The sequence below is a fragment of the Poecilia reticulata genome, chromosome 16 (assembly GCF_904066995.2).
Source record: "Poecilia reticulata chromosome 16, P_reticulata-male-v2, whole genome shotgun sequence".
NCBI lineage: Eukaryota > Metazoa > Chordata > Actinopteri > Cyprinodontiformes > Poeciliidae > Poecilia > Poecilia reticulata.
Window position 1 is genome coordinate 9,978,820 of NC_088845.1, and position 10,938 is coordinate 9,989,757.

At 40.2% G+C, this 10,938-nt stretch overlaps 1 protein-coding gene across 1 annotated transcript; it reads right to left on the reverse strand.

The window, feature by feature from the left end:
- Positions 1–4,217: 4,217 nt before the first annotated feature.
- On the reverse strand, positions 4,218–8,822 carry LOC145547768 (uncharacterized). The gene is made up of 2 exons (XM_081597707.1): positions 4,913–8,822; positions 4,218–4,835 (listed from the first exon to the last, which is right to left on the reverse strand). Exon 1 carries the CDS (start codon positions 8,021–8,023, stop codon positions 6,506–6,508), a length of 1,518 nt encoding a protein of 505 aa, XP_081453833.1. The 5' UTR covers positions 8,024–8,822; the 3' UTR covers positions 4,218–4,835; positions 4,913–6,505.
- Positions 8,823–10,938: the final 2,116 nt, after the last annotated feature.

Consider the following 10,938-nt stretch of genomic DNA (forward strand, 5'->3'; position numbering starts at 1 on the left):
CGTGTATCTCAATAAATTAGAATATCCTTGAAATATGAATTTATTATTACAGTGCTTCAATAAAGATTTTGAAACTGGGTATTCACAGAGCATAGTAGTGGAAAGTTGAGTGGAAGGTAAAAGTTTGGTAGAAAACAGTACATCTGTGACAGGGTTAAATGCAACCTTGAGAGGATTGTAAAGCAAAGTTCACCCTAGATTTCCAAGGAGATTCTGTAGGTGTGAAATATGGCAGGGCATCCTGAGCCAACACACACAGACATGTCCAGGACATGGGAAACAAACATCACATTTCTTGTTTTATGCCACTAACAAGCCAGAGAAAATGTCACAAGTGTCTTACCTGGACAATGACAAAAAGCCCTAGCCTGTTGGTTAGGGAAACAAAGTTTTCTTTTCAGAGAGTACATTTTGCAAGGTTTTTTAAAATCAAGTTTTCAAAGTCTGGAGTAAGAGTGGAGAGACAGAATACAAATTGCTTGAGGTCCAATATGAAGTTTCCACAGACAGAAAATATTTGGGAAACGTATGTTACAGGCTGCTGTTAATTTTACCAGGTCATGTCGCAGCTCCTCATGCTTTCCTCTGCAGACCAGCTTTATAGAGTTTCGTATTTTATTTTTGCATCAACAGATTTGCCAACACCACAAACAGAATGTATGAAATAGAAAAATGAGAGACACTAGATCCAACACTGTGCATGAGCTGAAAGGAGATATTACAGCAGCCTATAACTTCCTTAGCGCCTTACCAGAGCCGCAGGTCAGGCTTGCATCACTACTGTAAATGCAAGCCTGGCATTTACAATAGAAACTTCTAGTTAAGTAGTGAGTGCAAATGCCTGTACAGCAGACATGTCAGGAGAATGCTCCTCTATATAAAAAAATAATGTTTTTTTTTTATTTTGTATGTAATAATATGTACAATATTGATTTTTTAAACTAGTGAAATAAATTAACTTATTCTTGATTTTTAAATTTCTTTAAATGCACCTGTTCATAGATACAAATGCCCAAATTTAAAAGTGCACTTTTTTCATAATACACACATAAAACAGCTTGTCACTCATAATGACCTAATAGTCAGAAACAAACAGGTATTGTTACTCAGACTGTCGTAGCTAATTGCACTCAAAAAGTAAAAAAAATATTTGATAAAAGCAACGATCACTGCAGCAACAGCAGCACCCAAACATAAGGGTAGATCATTTGAATACAGATTCCTATTGTCCTTCTTATGTCAATAAAACTCAGCAGTGCTAAGGAACTTGCGTGGTCAGCAACATTATGGGACTAATTAGCATTTTCTTCTTTTCTTCTGCTGGTTGATGTATTTAAAAAAAAAAGCCTGGGGGGTCTGCTGTACTTACTGTAATTAAAGCAAAAGGAGCAAATCTCGCTTTGGAGTAGGAGCACATAAAGGCTGCCTCAACAAGAGTGTCCCCGAGTGATCTTTTTTACAAAGAAATACAGATGGACAAAGGATAAATTCTGGAGGAGTGAGTGTTAGGTGAGTGAGTTCTCCATTCAACAGAGTTCACATTTTTGCTACTCAATAGGACCATTTTCATCGAAGATATCCTAAATGAGACTTGCTTAACCCCCAGCCACTCCAGGAGCTCTGCAAAGTTGCTGAAGCTGCAATGCATAAAGAATATCAAAACTGATAATGAAAGGAGCTGCAATAAACACACAAGCCTTCCTTCTTTATGCTGAGCAGTAGGAAGCTGAAATGAAAAAATAAAAAATATAAGAAGATATTTTTGAGAGAGGTGGCTGCTTCCAGACAGTTCTTCCTCACGGATATGGAACATCTTTTCTTGCAGCGAGCCGCGGCACAAATATTGGCAATCATTGAGGTAGTAAAGTCTCAGCGATGACACCACGGTACTGCAACCCTTCTGCTCAAGATTATGACACTTATCATGAATTGGATAGCCCTTATTAACGTGTTCATTTAGGCTACGCAAGTCAAATTACAGGCTGTCATAATGAAGATACACTGGTTGTTTGGACAGGGGTTGACACCGAGAAGCTACTGTTGCTTGATTTGGCTGGATGTGAATAATGCATTAATCTTCCTAAGGTGACACATCTGATTTGATGAGGGGATTTTTTTTTTTAAATAATCATTTTACTTTGGACGAGGATTTTCTTGGAAAAAATTACGGTGGCAAAACAGAATCAATTAAATAATCTTAAACAGGAACATCATGTTTCATTTTGCAACTAGAACACAAAAAAGATGGCTTTCTCTGAGCAAACGAAGAACTTTTTTTTTAAATGGCTCACTGCTCTAAATCTCTAAATCTTCCTCCTTGTTACAGCTCTGTTTCTGCTCAAAAAGCCTGGCAATAAATGAACGCAGTCCTTCAAGCATATGCAGCTGCCAATGCCGTTTCCACACAGAAACACACAGACACATAGATTATTTGTTTGGCTCATTCTTGACTAGCACAGCTTTCGCTCTTGCTCAACAAACCATCCAACCCTGCAGCAAATGTTGGACAGAACTCTTAACAACACAACAAAACTACAAAGAGTGTTCAAAATAAAGAGGTAAAACCTACTTGTAAAGTATTGAGTATAACTATGCTAGAGCTATAGTTGCAATCCGTGACACAAGTATCACCAATGCTACTTGAGCTTCTTTTAGTGGTGCTTATTAAAACTTAATCAACTACATGGAGGCACAGATTTTTTTTCAATTCATCTTCAGATGAAGAAAGGAAGGAGACTCTGGATTGGAATCATCATCCAGTGAAAAACTTTACAATTCTCCTTTATAAATCAGAAACATATCTGCTATAGGGTGTGACTTATGTCCTGTACCTACTATTATTTCTCTTTTTTATGATCTGGAACTGTAAATCACTATCCATTCTATTTGTTTTTGCACTAGCTCTCAATCGTTCATGTTTTTTTTAATAAATCAAAATAAAAAATAGTGTAAAAAAAGAAGAGTTGTATAGTACTGTACATGTAAAAGATTTAATGCCACACAAGTCATCAATTGGGCAAATAGACAGGTTTTATAAATGTCTGATCTGCCACACTCGCATCCATCAATCCATCCATCCACACAAAAGCCCAACATCTCTACTTTTTATTTCTTCAAGACATTCTTTAAAGAGAACACTGTTGGTTTTATAGCACAATCTGAAAAGCCTGCCAAGACCGGATTGGTCTCCAGCTGATGGCTGGATTTTCAAAACAGCAACTGTCTATTCCTATGCTTTATAGGGGACTTACTAACTATTTTCAGAAACCTTTGAAATATTTTGAGAAGCATGTCTCTACTGAAGCATCTCCCCACCTTCTCATGTCGCTGATCAGGAAGCCACAAGGTCAGATTCGAGGCTGGTAGGAGTACGATTCACCTTCTTGTATCTGTAACAAGAAGGTGCTTGTTACAGATACATATTGCCATGTGTGTGCCAGGCATTTCAGCTCTTGAATGTGTCTGTACTGTGAGCAGCGATGACAGGGGCAGTAGTTCAGCTGTCATTTGAGGTGTTACGATAGGATTTGTCCGGGCCGACAGGTCAGAGGATCCATGTTCAACAGAAATGTACAGGTGTTTCTTTGTGTTGTATCCGCGCATTCAAAAGAGGAAACAAGAGTGGAGTCCCCACACTCATTAGCATCATTTTAACATGCTACTAAAATGTCAATTTAACAAGTCATCAATAGCTGCGTTTGCATTATAAATGTGTGCAAAATTTTGTCAATATTACACTAAAGTAGAAAAAACACAATGTCACATTTGGAGTGCTTCCACTAATTACGAAACAATTAAAATCACACATGAATAAGTTGTTCACACAAAAGTGGAGGAGCATTAAAAAACATGCTCCTCCATCTACTTCCCTGCCGTGTTGTTCGTTGTGGTCTGCGCCATTGGCAACATCCAGCTGTTGATCGTGTGACTCGTGAAGCGAAGAAAAGAGTTTCCATTGTAGTTACTAAGTGATTTCTAAACAGCAGCAGTTGACTTCAATTTAGGTGTATCAGATTTATATCAGATTTATAGGGAATGGAATTTGTGAAAAAGCTTAGAAATGTATTTATTATTTTATTTCTGTTGGCCTACAGCCTAACAAACTGATAGAATACACTGAAATTTGTAGTAATGGTAAAAAAAAATGTCCAAAGGATATGGCTACTTTTGCAAGGCACCGTAATTATATTTCAACACAAAGTCAAAACAAAGCCAAATATGTAGTTTTCATTTAATATTTCACACCGACGATATCTAAACATATTTGTGGACAGTTACTTAAAGTACACCAGGAAACCCAGTACAGTTGATTATTGCATAAGTGATGGCAGTTACAAAACTCTCTGACCCCCATCTGAATACATTACACACCTTACCTACTACTCCAACATGGAAGTTCCAGGGACTAGGTACCATTTTGCCCTTGAGCCACTCTCAACCTAAGGTTTCCCAGAGAAAGGCTAGTCGGCCACAACTGCCAGCCGCAATGCACTAGGTGACATTGAGAGGCCCCCCAAGTCTCGGTGGATTTGGGGTATCCATACAGCTGCCCACGCACAAATAAATAATGCAATGGCCAGCTAATGCAATGGGCCCTGACGCAGTGGCTGACGTTGCCTGCAGCTACCTTTGGGCTGGAAAATAATTACCATGCAAAAGAAGGGGGAGAAAGGCCCCCATATACAGTGTAATGGGTGAAAATTGGGTGATACAATGGAACTGACCTCCATTCTTCGTTGCCTTTTCTCTCCTGGTCTCTATCTCTGACACTCTATATCCCTCACTCTCCTTTTCTGTAAACAGCACATTCATTTCCCTTCATCCTCTGAGGGGCACTGGGACATAAATGCTTTTTAGTTGGCATTGCTCTGATATTCATGGGTCTGTGATTTCTAATGTTTAAATACCACACCTACTATAGTAGACTCTAACTATCGCAGACATGTAAACAGGGGTGAAAGTAAGGGGGTACGGCAGGGTACTGCGTAGTGAGCATCGCTCCTTCAACCTGAAGTTCCAGCGTTGAGACCAGAACGTCCTCCTCTGGGTCCTTATCAAAACATCCATCCAGCCATCCATCCATTTTCTTACACCCTTGTCCCTCAGTGGGGTCGGGAGCTCATCAAAACATTCGTAACTTTATTAAAGAACAACAACAAAAAAATCAACAAAACGTGTTCAAATTAATGATCCATCAACAATAATAATCTCATTGATTATTGTTTCAACAAGGTGTTGCTCAATTCTGTTAGTTTTGGTTCCATTACCAAAATAACCAGCAGAGCAGGAGTTTAAAATTAACTAATCAACCAGGGGAGGCTTATTAATGATCGCAAAATAAATATCAAGCCTGAAAACCTAATATCGTAATGGACTGAACGTTTTTAACATAATCTCTGGTCGGCTTGTGGAGCACAGGAGGTTGCCATGGCAACGGGTGTGCTTAAATGGCAGAGAAAGACGGAGAGTAAAAATGTGAGTGGTTTAGAGTTGATCACCTGTTCAGGTTGTTTTACCTTTGCCTTGGCGCATCACAGCCGCTATAGTTTTTGAACATTCAACTAACGACAAACTTTTACTAATTACCTCGTTCTTTGTGAGTATATGTCGACCACAACAAACATCAAACACGGTAAATACGTTTCATTAAGTATTTAACAAACAAATGGCTTCTACCGCGATAATTATGTGAAATTAAATAATTGTCTAATATAAAAAATAGTTTGGTGCTGTCGGGCTCAGAATCTGAGAGGCTTTTCCTTTATCAAACAATTTTGTTTTTTGCATCTTATTTAGAGTAAATATTGATGTTGATGTGACTTTCTCCAAAATAATAACCTTTTTCAATCTTTATAGCTCCATTTTTGAAAATGAGGCTCTAACATTCACAAATGACATTGAAATAAAATCCAGTCCAACATCTGGTTTGAGGTGATTCCTCTGGAACCTGTTGGAGGAAAAATATCCCAACTTCAGAAGATGAGCTTTAACCTAATAGAGCTCTGTGGATGAGAGTCAGGGTGAGGAGGCGCCATGTTAGGAAGAGAAGTGGAAGCTGCAGGATCTCCAGAACAAACAGGTCATGATGCTGGGCAACTGATTATCCCTCTGTCTGGACACAGGATCAATAGAACCAGTTCAAAATATAAAATGAATGGTTATATTCCAGACATGGAAAACTATATAATAATATAATATATACAGTATGTATATATAGGGTTAGGGTTATATATAGGGGTTCCTTCCTTCCTTCCTTCCTTCCTTCCTTCCTTCCTTCCTTCCTTCCTTCCTTCCTTCCGTCCGTCCGTCCGTCCGTCCGTCCGTCCGTCCGTCCGTCCGTCCGTCCGTCCGTCCGTCCGCTGGACCTGCCTCCAGGGTCCACCTCTGCCTACTGGATCATTTCAGTGGAGATTTCAGACTGTGGCAGGAAGCCGGAGTGCCCGGTGAGAAACCTGCAAACAGGAAACCTGTCAAATCTTTTTACCTTTTGTCCTCTGGTGTCTGATCAATTCTTCTCATAAATGTAAATGAAACCGTTGTTGGACATGTCTTCACTGCAGTCGCTGTCTGCAGTGAAGACATGCTCATTGTCTGCCTTCACAGTTTGTTTTCCCTTCATTAAATAACAGTAGACGCCTGTCAGCTTTGGATCCGCACAGATGACGGAGGACAGGTGGTACGTCTCCGTCCCACATTCTGCAGACACCTCGATGGTCTGAGTGGCTTTGGTTTGGTGCTTCCTGGTCAACCTGTGCAGAAAAAATACCAGGACCTTGTTATCGGTCAGGCAGTGTTTTTTCTGCCAGGGTGACCCGCAGCCTGAACAACGGCGTTTGCATGCCAAATCCAACCAGTATTCAAGCAGTATAGATATACTGGTTGAAAATAACACCGGTGGAAGGGCAATCATGGCGCCGTTGTTCAGGAGCCTGAGGGAAGTGGCTCCACAGTTAGAGCAAGAGTCGTTGTCATACAACTCTCTATCTGTGTCGCCACCAAACGAATCCAGCCAGACCAGCACAGACTCCAGCAAACTTTTGATGTCATAGTCCTTTCCCACGTCCGACAGGAGCTTCTTATTCCTCAGCTCCATCAGAACTGGGGAAAGGTCTTGTTGACTAAAATGCTTGCTGGGCTGACGGACAGCTGAGAGGATGAGACTCCCACAGCAGGGGATGGACGATGCCTCCAGAAAAACCCTTTCCTTAGCGAGACACCGCTTGGTGACGCTCAGGTTTAGGATGCTCTGGAAGGCAGCGTTCACCCAGCTGTTCTGGAGCTCGTCTGAGAACTTGAAGAAGTTCTCCTCCGCTTGTCCTGGTCCTGCAGATGTCCTCCCTACATCTAGCAGATCTGAGCCAACGCTATCTTCTGAGTTAATTGCAGGAGAACAGAAAACCTCGACAGCAACGGAAATCTTCACATTCAGAGAAGGTTTTTCAGACAAATGAGCAACACTGTTTTCATCTGAATTACAACGTTCCCCGTCCGGGGAACGTTGTAATTCAAAGGACCCTGTGAAAGTGGCCTTCAGAGGACTCTCCTGCAAGGATGGGACCAGCGAAACCAAAGCTTTGGCTGTCACTTCAGCCACAGCTTTGGCTGCGAGATCAGCCGCAGACAAATCTTCCCCAGCCGGGTTAGATTTTTCTGCGACTGCAGTCTCACCCTCACGCTGTACCATCATCTCCGAACAAACCTCCCCAGCCGGGTCAGTTTGTCCAGAGACAGTACCATCATCCTCTGTACTGTCTTGTACAGAGGACAAGATGGAGTCCGAGGTCCCAACATCCAACACCTTTTCAGAACAAACCTCCCCAGCCGGGTCGGTTTGTTTTTTGGAAGTGGATGGAAATCCTTTCCAAAACAGATCGTCCTCTTCATCCTGATCGTTTCCTTCATTGCAATCCTTCCCTGGGAAGAAACGATCGCACACTTTCTTCATCCCGGTGGTCACGGCATATCCAATGCCCCAACCAACTGGGAAAATAAGGGGAACAAGCGCCGTCGCAAAACTGAACATTGTTGCTATAAACAAATCTGAAACTCCCAAGAAATGTCTAGATCCTGACTTATACTTAGAGATTCCAGTATTCAAGCATTAGAATTTCTTTGATCTACTGTGATGCACATAGACACTGATGAGTCTAGTGACCTCATCAGTGAGCTCACTAGACTTCTGGTGCAACGCCTTGCTTCTGATCGTTGCTATGGAAATGATCAGATCAGATCTGCATGACTCAAGCTGACATGACTCAAGCTGACATAAATATTTAAATAAAACGTTATACTTTTTATTTATTTAACATGAAGAGATTAATAGATTTGTATATGATTTAATTTTTGCTTTTTTGGTTTTCCATACCTGCTGTGGTATAAATGTTCTGAAGCCTTTTATCCACTATTATTTTTAATTACTATTAATTCATTAGGATTATTCATGTATTAATCATTGCACAGTGCTAGGAACAGACTTATTATATTTATTTTAATTAATTTTCGCAGACAATTTAATGCTGTGACTATTTTACCTAACATAAGAAACAAAAGCAGAAGAGCGATCCAGACCTGCACTTATACATAATTTTATTGAGGTCCAGAACCCAGAAGTTCTTGGCTTGGCTTGTGTCATTCAGGAGCCTTGGGGATAAAAAGGCTTCAGGATTGTATGAGCAACTCGGGCAAGAGTTTGGGTCAGGTGCTATTTCAAGATGTAGACGTGTGTAGGAATCTCCACGATGTCAGTAACACAGAGTAGCATGTCTTAGTAGGTGTATGTGTGCGTGTGTGTGTGTGCTTGCATGCATGCGTGTGTGTGTGCAAGTAAGATGCTTGCTACCTGTCTGTGCACAATAGTGGATATATATATATATATATATATATATATATATATATATAATTTTTTTTTTTTTTTTTTTTTTTTTTTCATAGTACCCCCAAAAATGTAAAACTACTTTCACCCCTGCATGTAAGGTTAGTTTTTTTTGTAAACTAAACATGTGTAATGGTCTAAAATTTAAAAAAAGGCCTGTATTTTGTCATAATCCCAGCAACAAAATAAAATCCAGACACACGTGGAAGTCTCTAGCTCCATGCAACCATGTCCCAACAGTCTGTTGTATTCTAATTAGGCTTTGGCATTGACATTGGCCTCAGTTTAGAGTGGTGCAAACAGACAGGTTGTTGACTAATCCAGTGCAGGCACAGACACGCTGATCATAAATAAAGAACTGATCAATGTTCTGCTGTTTGCACAAGCCCAGGAGTGTTTACCAAGACACCTTCAAACACAACCCTCCCTGCTCACATGCATCTGCAGGGGTGCATGACCTGAGACAATGGCGTAATTTAGCTTTTAAAATACACTTGCTTAGCTTAATGTAATCAGAAATACATTTGTAAATTGAGTATTTTATTTATATGTATATGTTGATGTTACATATTTATTATACAGTATTTAGAGATTATTAAGCATGTATGTTTTTTTACTTGTCACTGCGTCTTATAGTTTATATTCATTTTTTAATAATTCAAAGATATTGTAATGAAGTTGAGATACATTCGAAAACATGAATGTTCACAAATCAATCTCCACATCAGTCTGCAGAACAAAGGCTATTTGTCTACATCACTGTAAAAAAAAACAACGGACCAGGATTTTTCTGCACATCTCTCAGAATTTGTTTTTAAAATCAACACAAAACGTTACACTTTATTAAAATTGGGAAAACTAACAAGATCTGATAATCTCTAAAGTTTGTGAGGGAAGACCTTATTTTCCTATGAACAAGAGACACAAACATTTTTACCTTTGTATACTTATGAAATATACAAAATGACAATACATTCCTTTTTACTCCTTTATCTTTACAAAGCCTCCTGTCTGTTTCGACTGCGCTTTGATGGCCCAACAACAGCAGATAGTTTATGATAATCGCTCTGAACCAATAAATATAGCTTCCCCCTAGAAACGCACTGTTGTTTCAGCAGAGCTAATTGGTTTCTCTTAATTATTAGCAATTATCAAGTTCAGCGAGTATCATGTTTCCACATAAATGTTCATCTGCAAGTTTCGAAGAGCAATGCCCTTCACATCGTTTGTTCAAATGTAATATACCATAAAACACTGTGCCTTTCCACACATCTTGACCCTCTATTCTTACAGTCCTGCTTTCTGATGTATATAGTGGGGTGGGAGTGAGCACCATGGAGACAGCCTGGCATCCTGGGACTGGGGTATGCCGCCTGCCGCCAGGTCCATTTCACTCTAAGTGTCTGTCAGTCAAAACGGTCGGAGAACTTCCCTTTGAAGCTCTGTGAACTCTCTGGAGTGTTTCTTTGCCCCAGTCCCAGCCTCCGCCACCTATTCCCTGACCCATATAGGCTCCACACCTCTCCTTATTCTCCCCCTGCTGCCCATTCATTCCCCTCGTGACATCCACTTGAAATCCTCTCTCCTCTGTCCCCAAAAACTTATCCCCTCATCCCCCCTTATCTTTGTCTCAAGCTTTGCAATCCAAAAATTGAACTTCGAGAAAAAGGGGCTGAACTGAAAGAGCTTAGTTTTACTTTTGCAAACCAAATAAGGTTTAAAATGGTAAGGCGTCATGAGGGAGTAACTCTCAAGCCTTGAGACAGACACGCAGGGTGATTCCCTACAGTTCGCTTGGTTCTGTCATTACTGACACTCACAGCTCTGACGTATTTTCCTTAAAAAAAAAAAAAAACTAGACGGGAAGATATATGAAGCTGCATTTAATACTGGCACATGCTTCTTGATAAAAGCTGATGAAGACACAAATTTCATATGGCTCAGGTGGCAGCAACCAAAACTGCAGCAAATGTTGGTGTGTATCAATTAGGATGTTGTTGGTTTTACAAACACGTATCACGAAAATGATAAATTTGACTTATCAGCAGCACTTTTTGCAGTAGATG

Bases quoted from the DNA above. Each gene is read 5' to 3' on its own strand.
- LOC145547768 (XM_081597707.1), bottom strand. From the start codon at position 8,023: ATGTTCAGTTTTGCGACGGCGCTTGTTCCCCTTATTTTCCCAGTTGGT.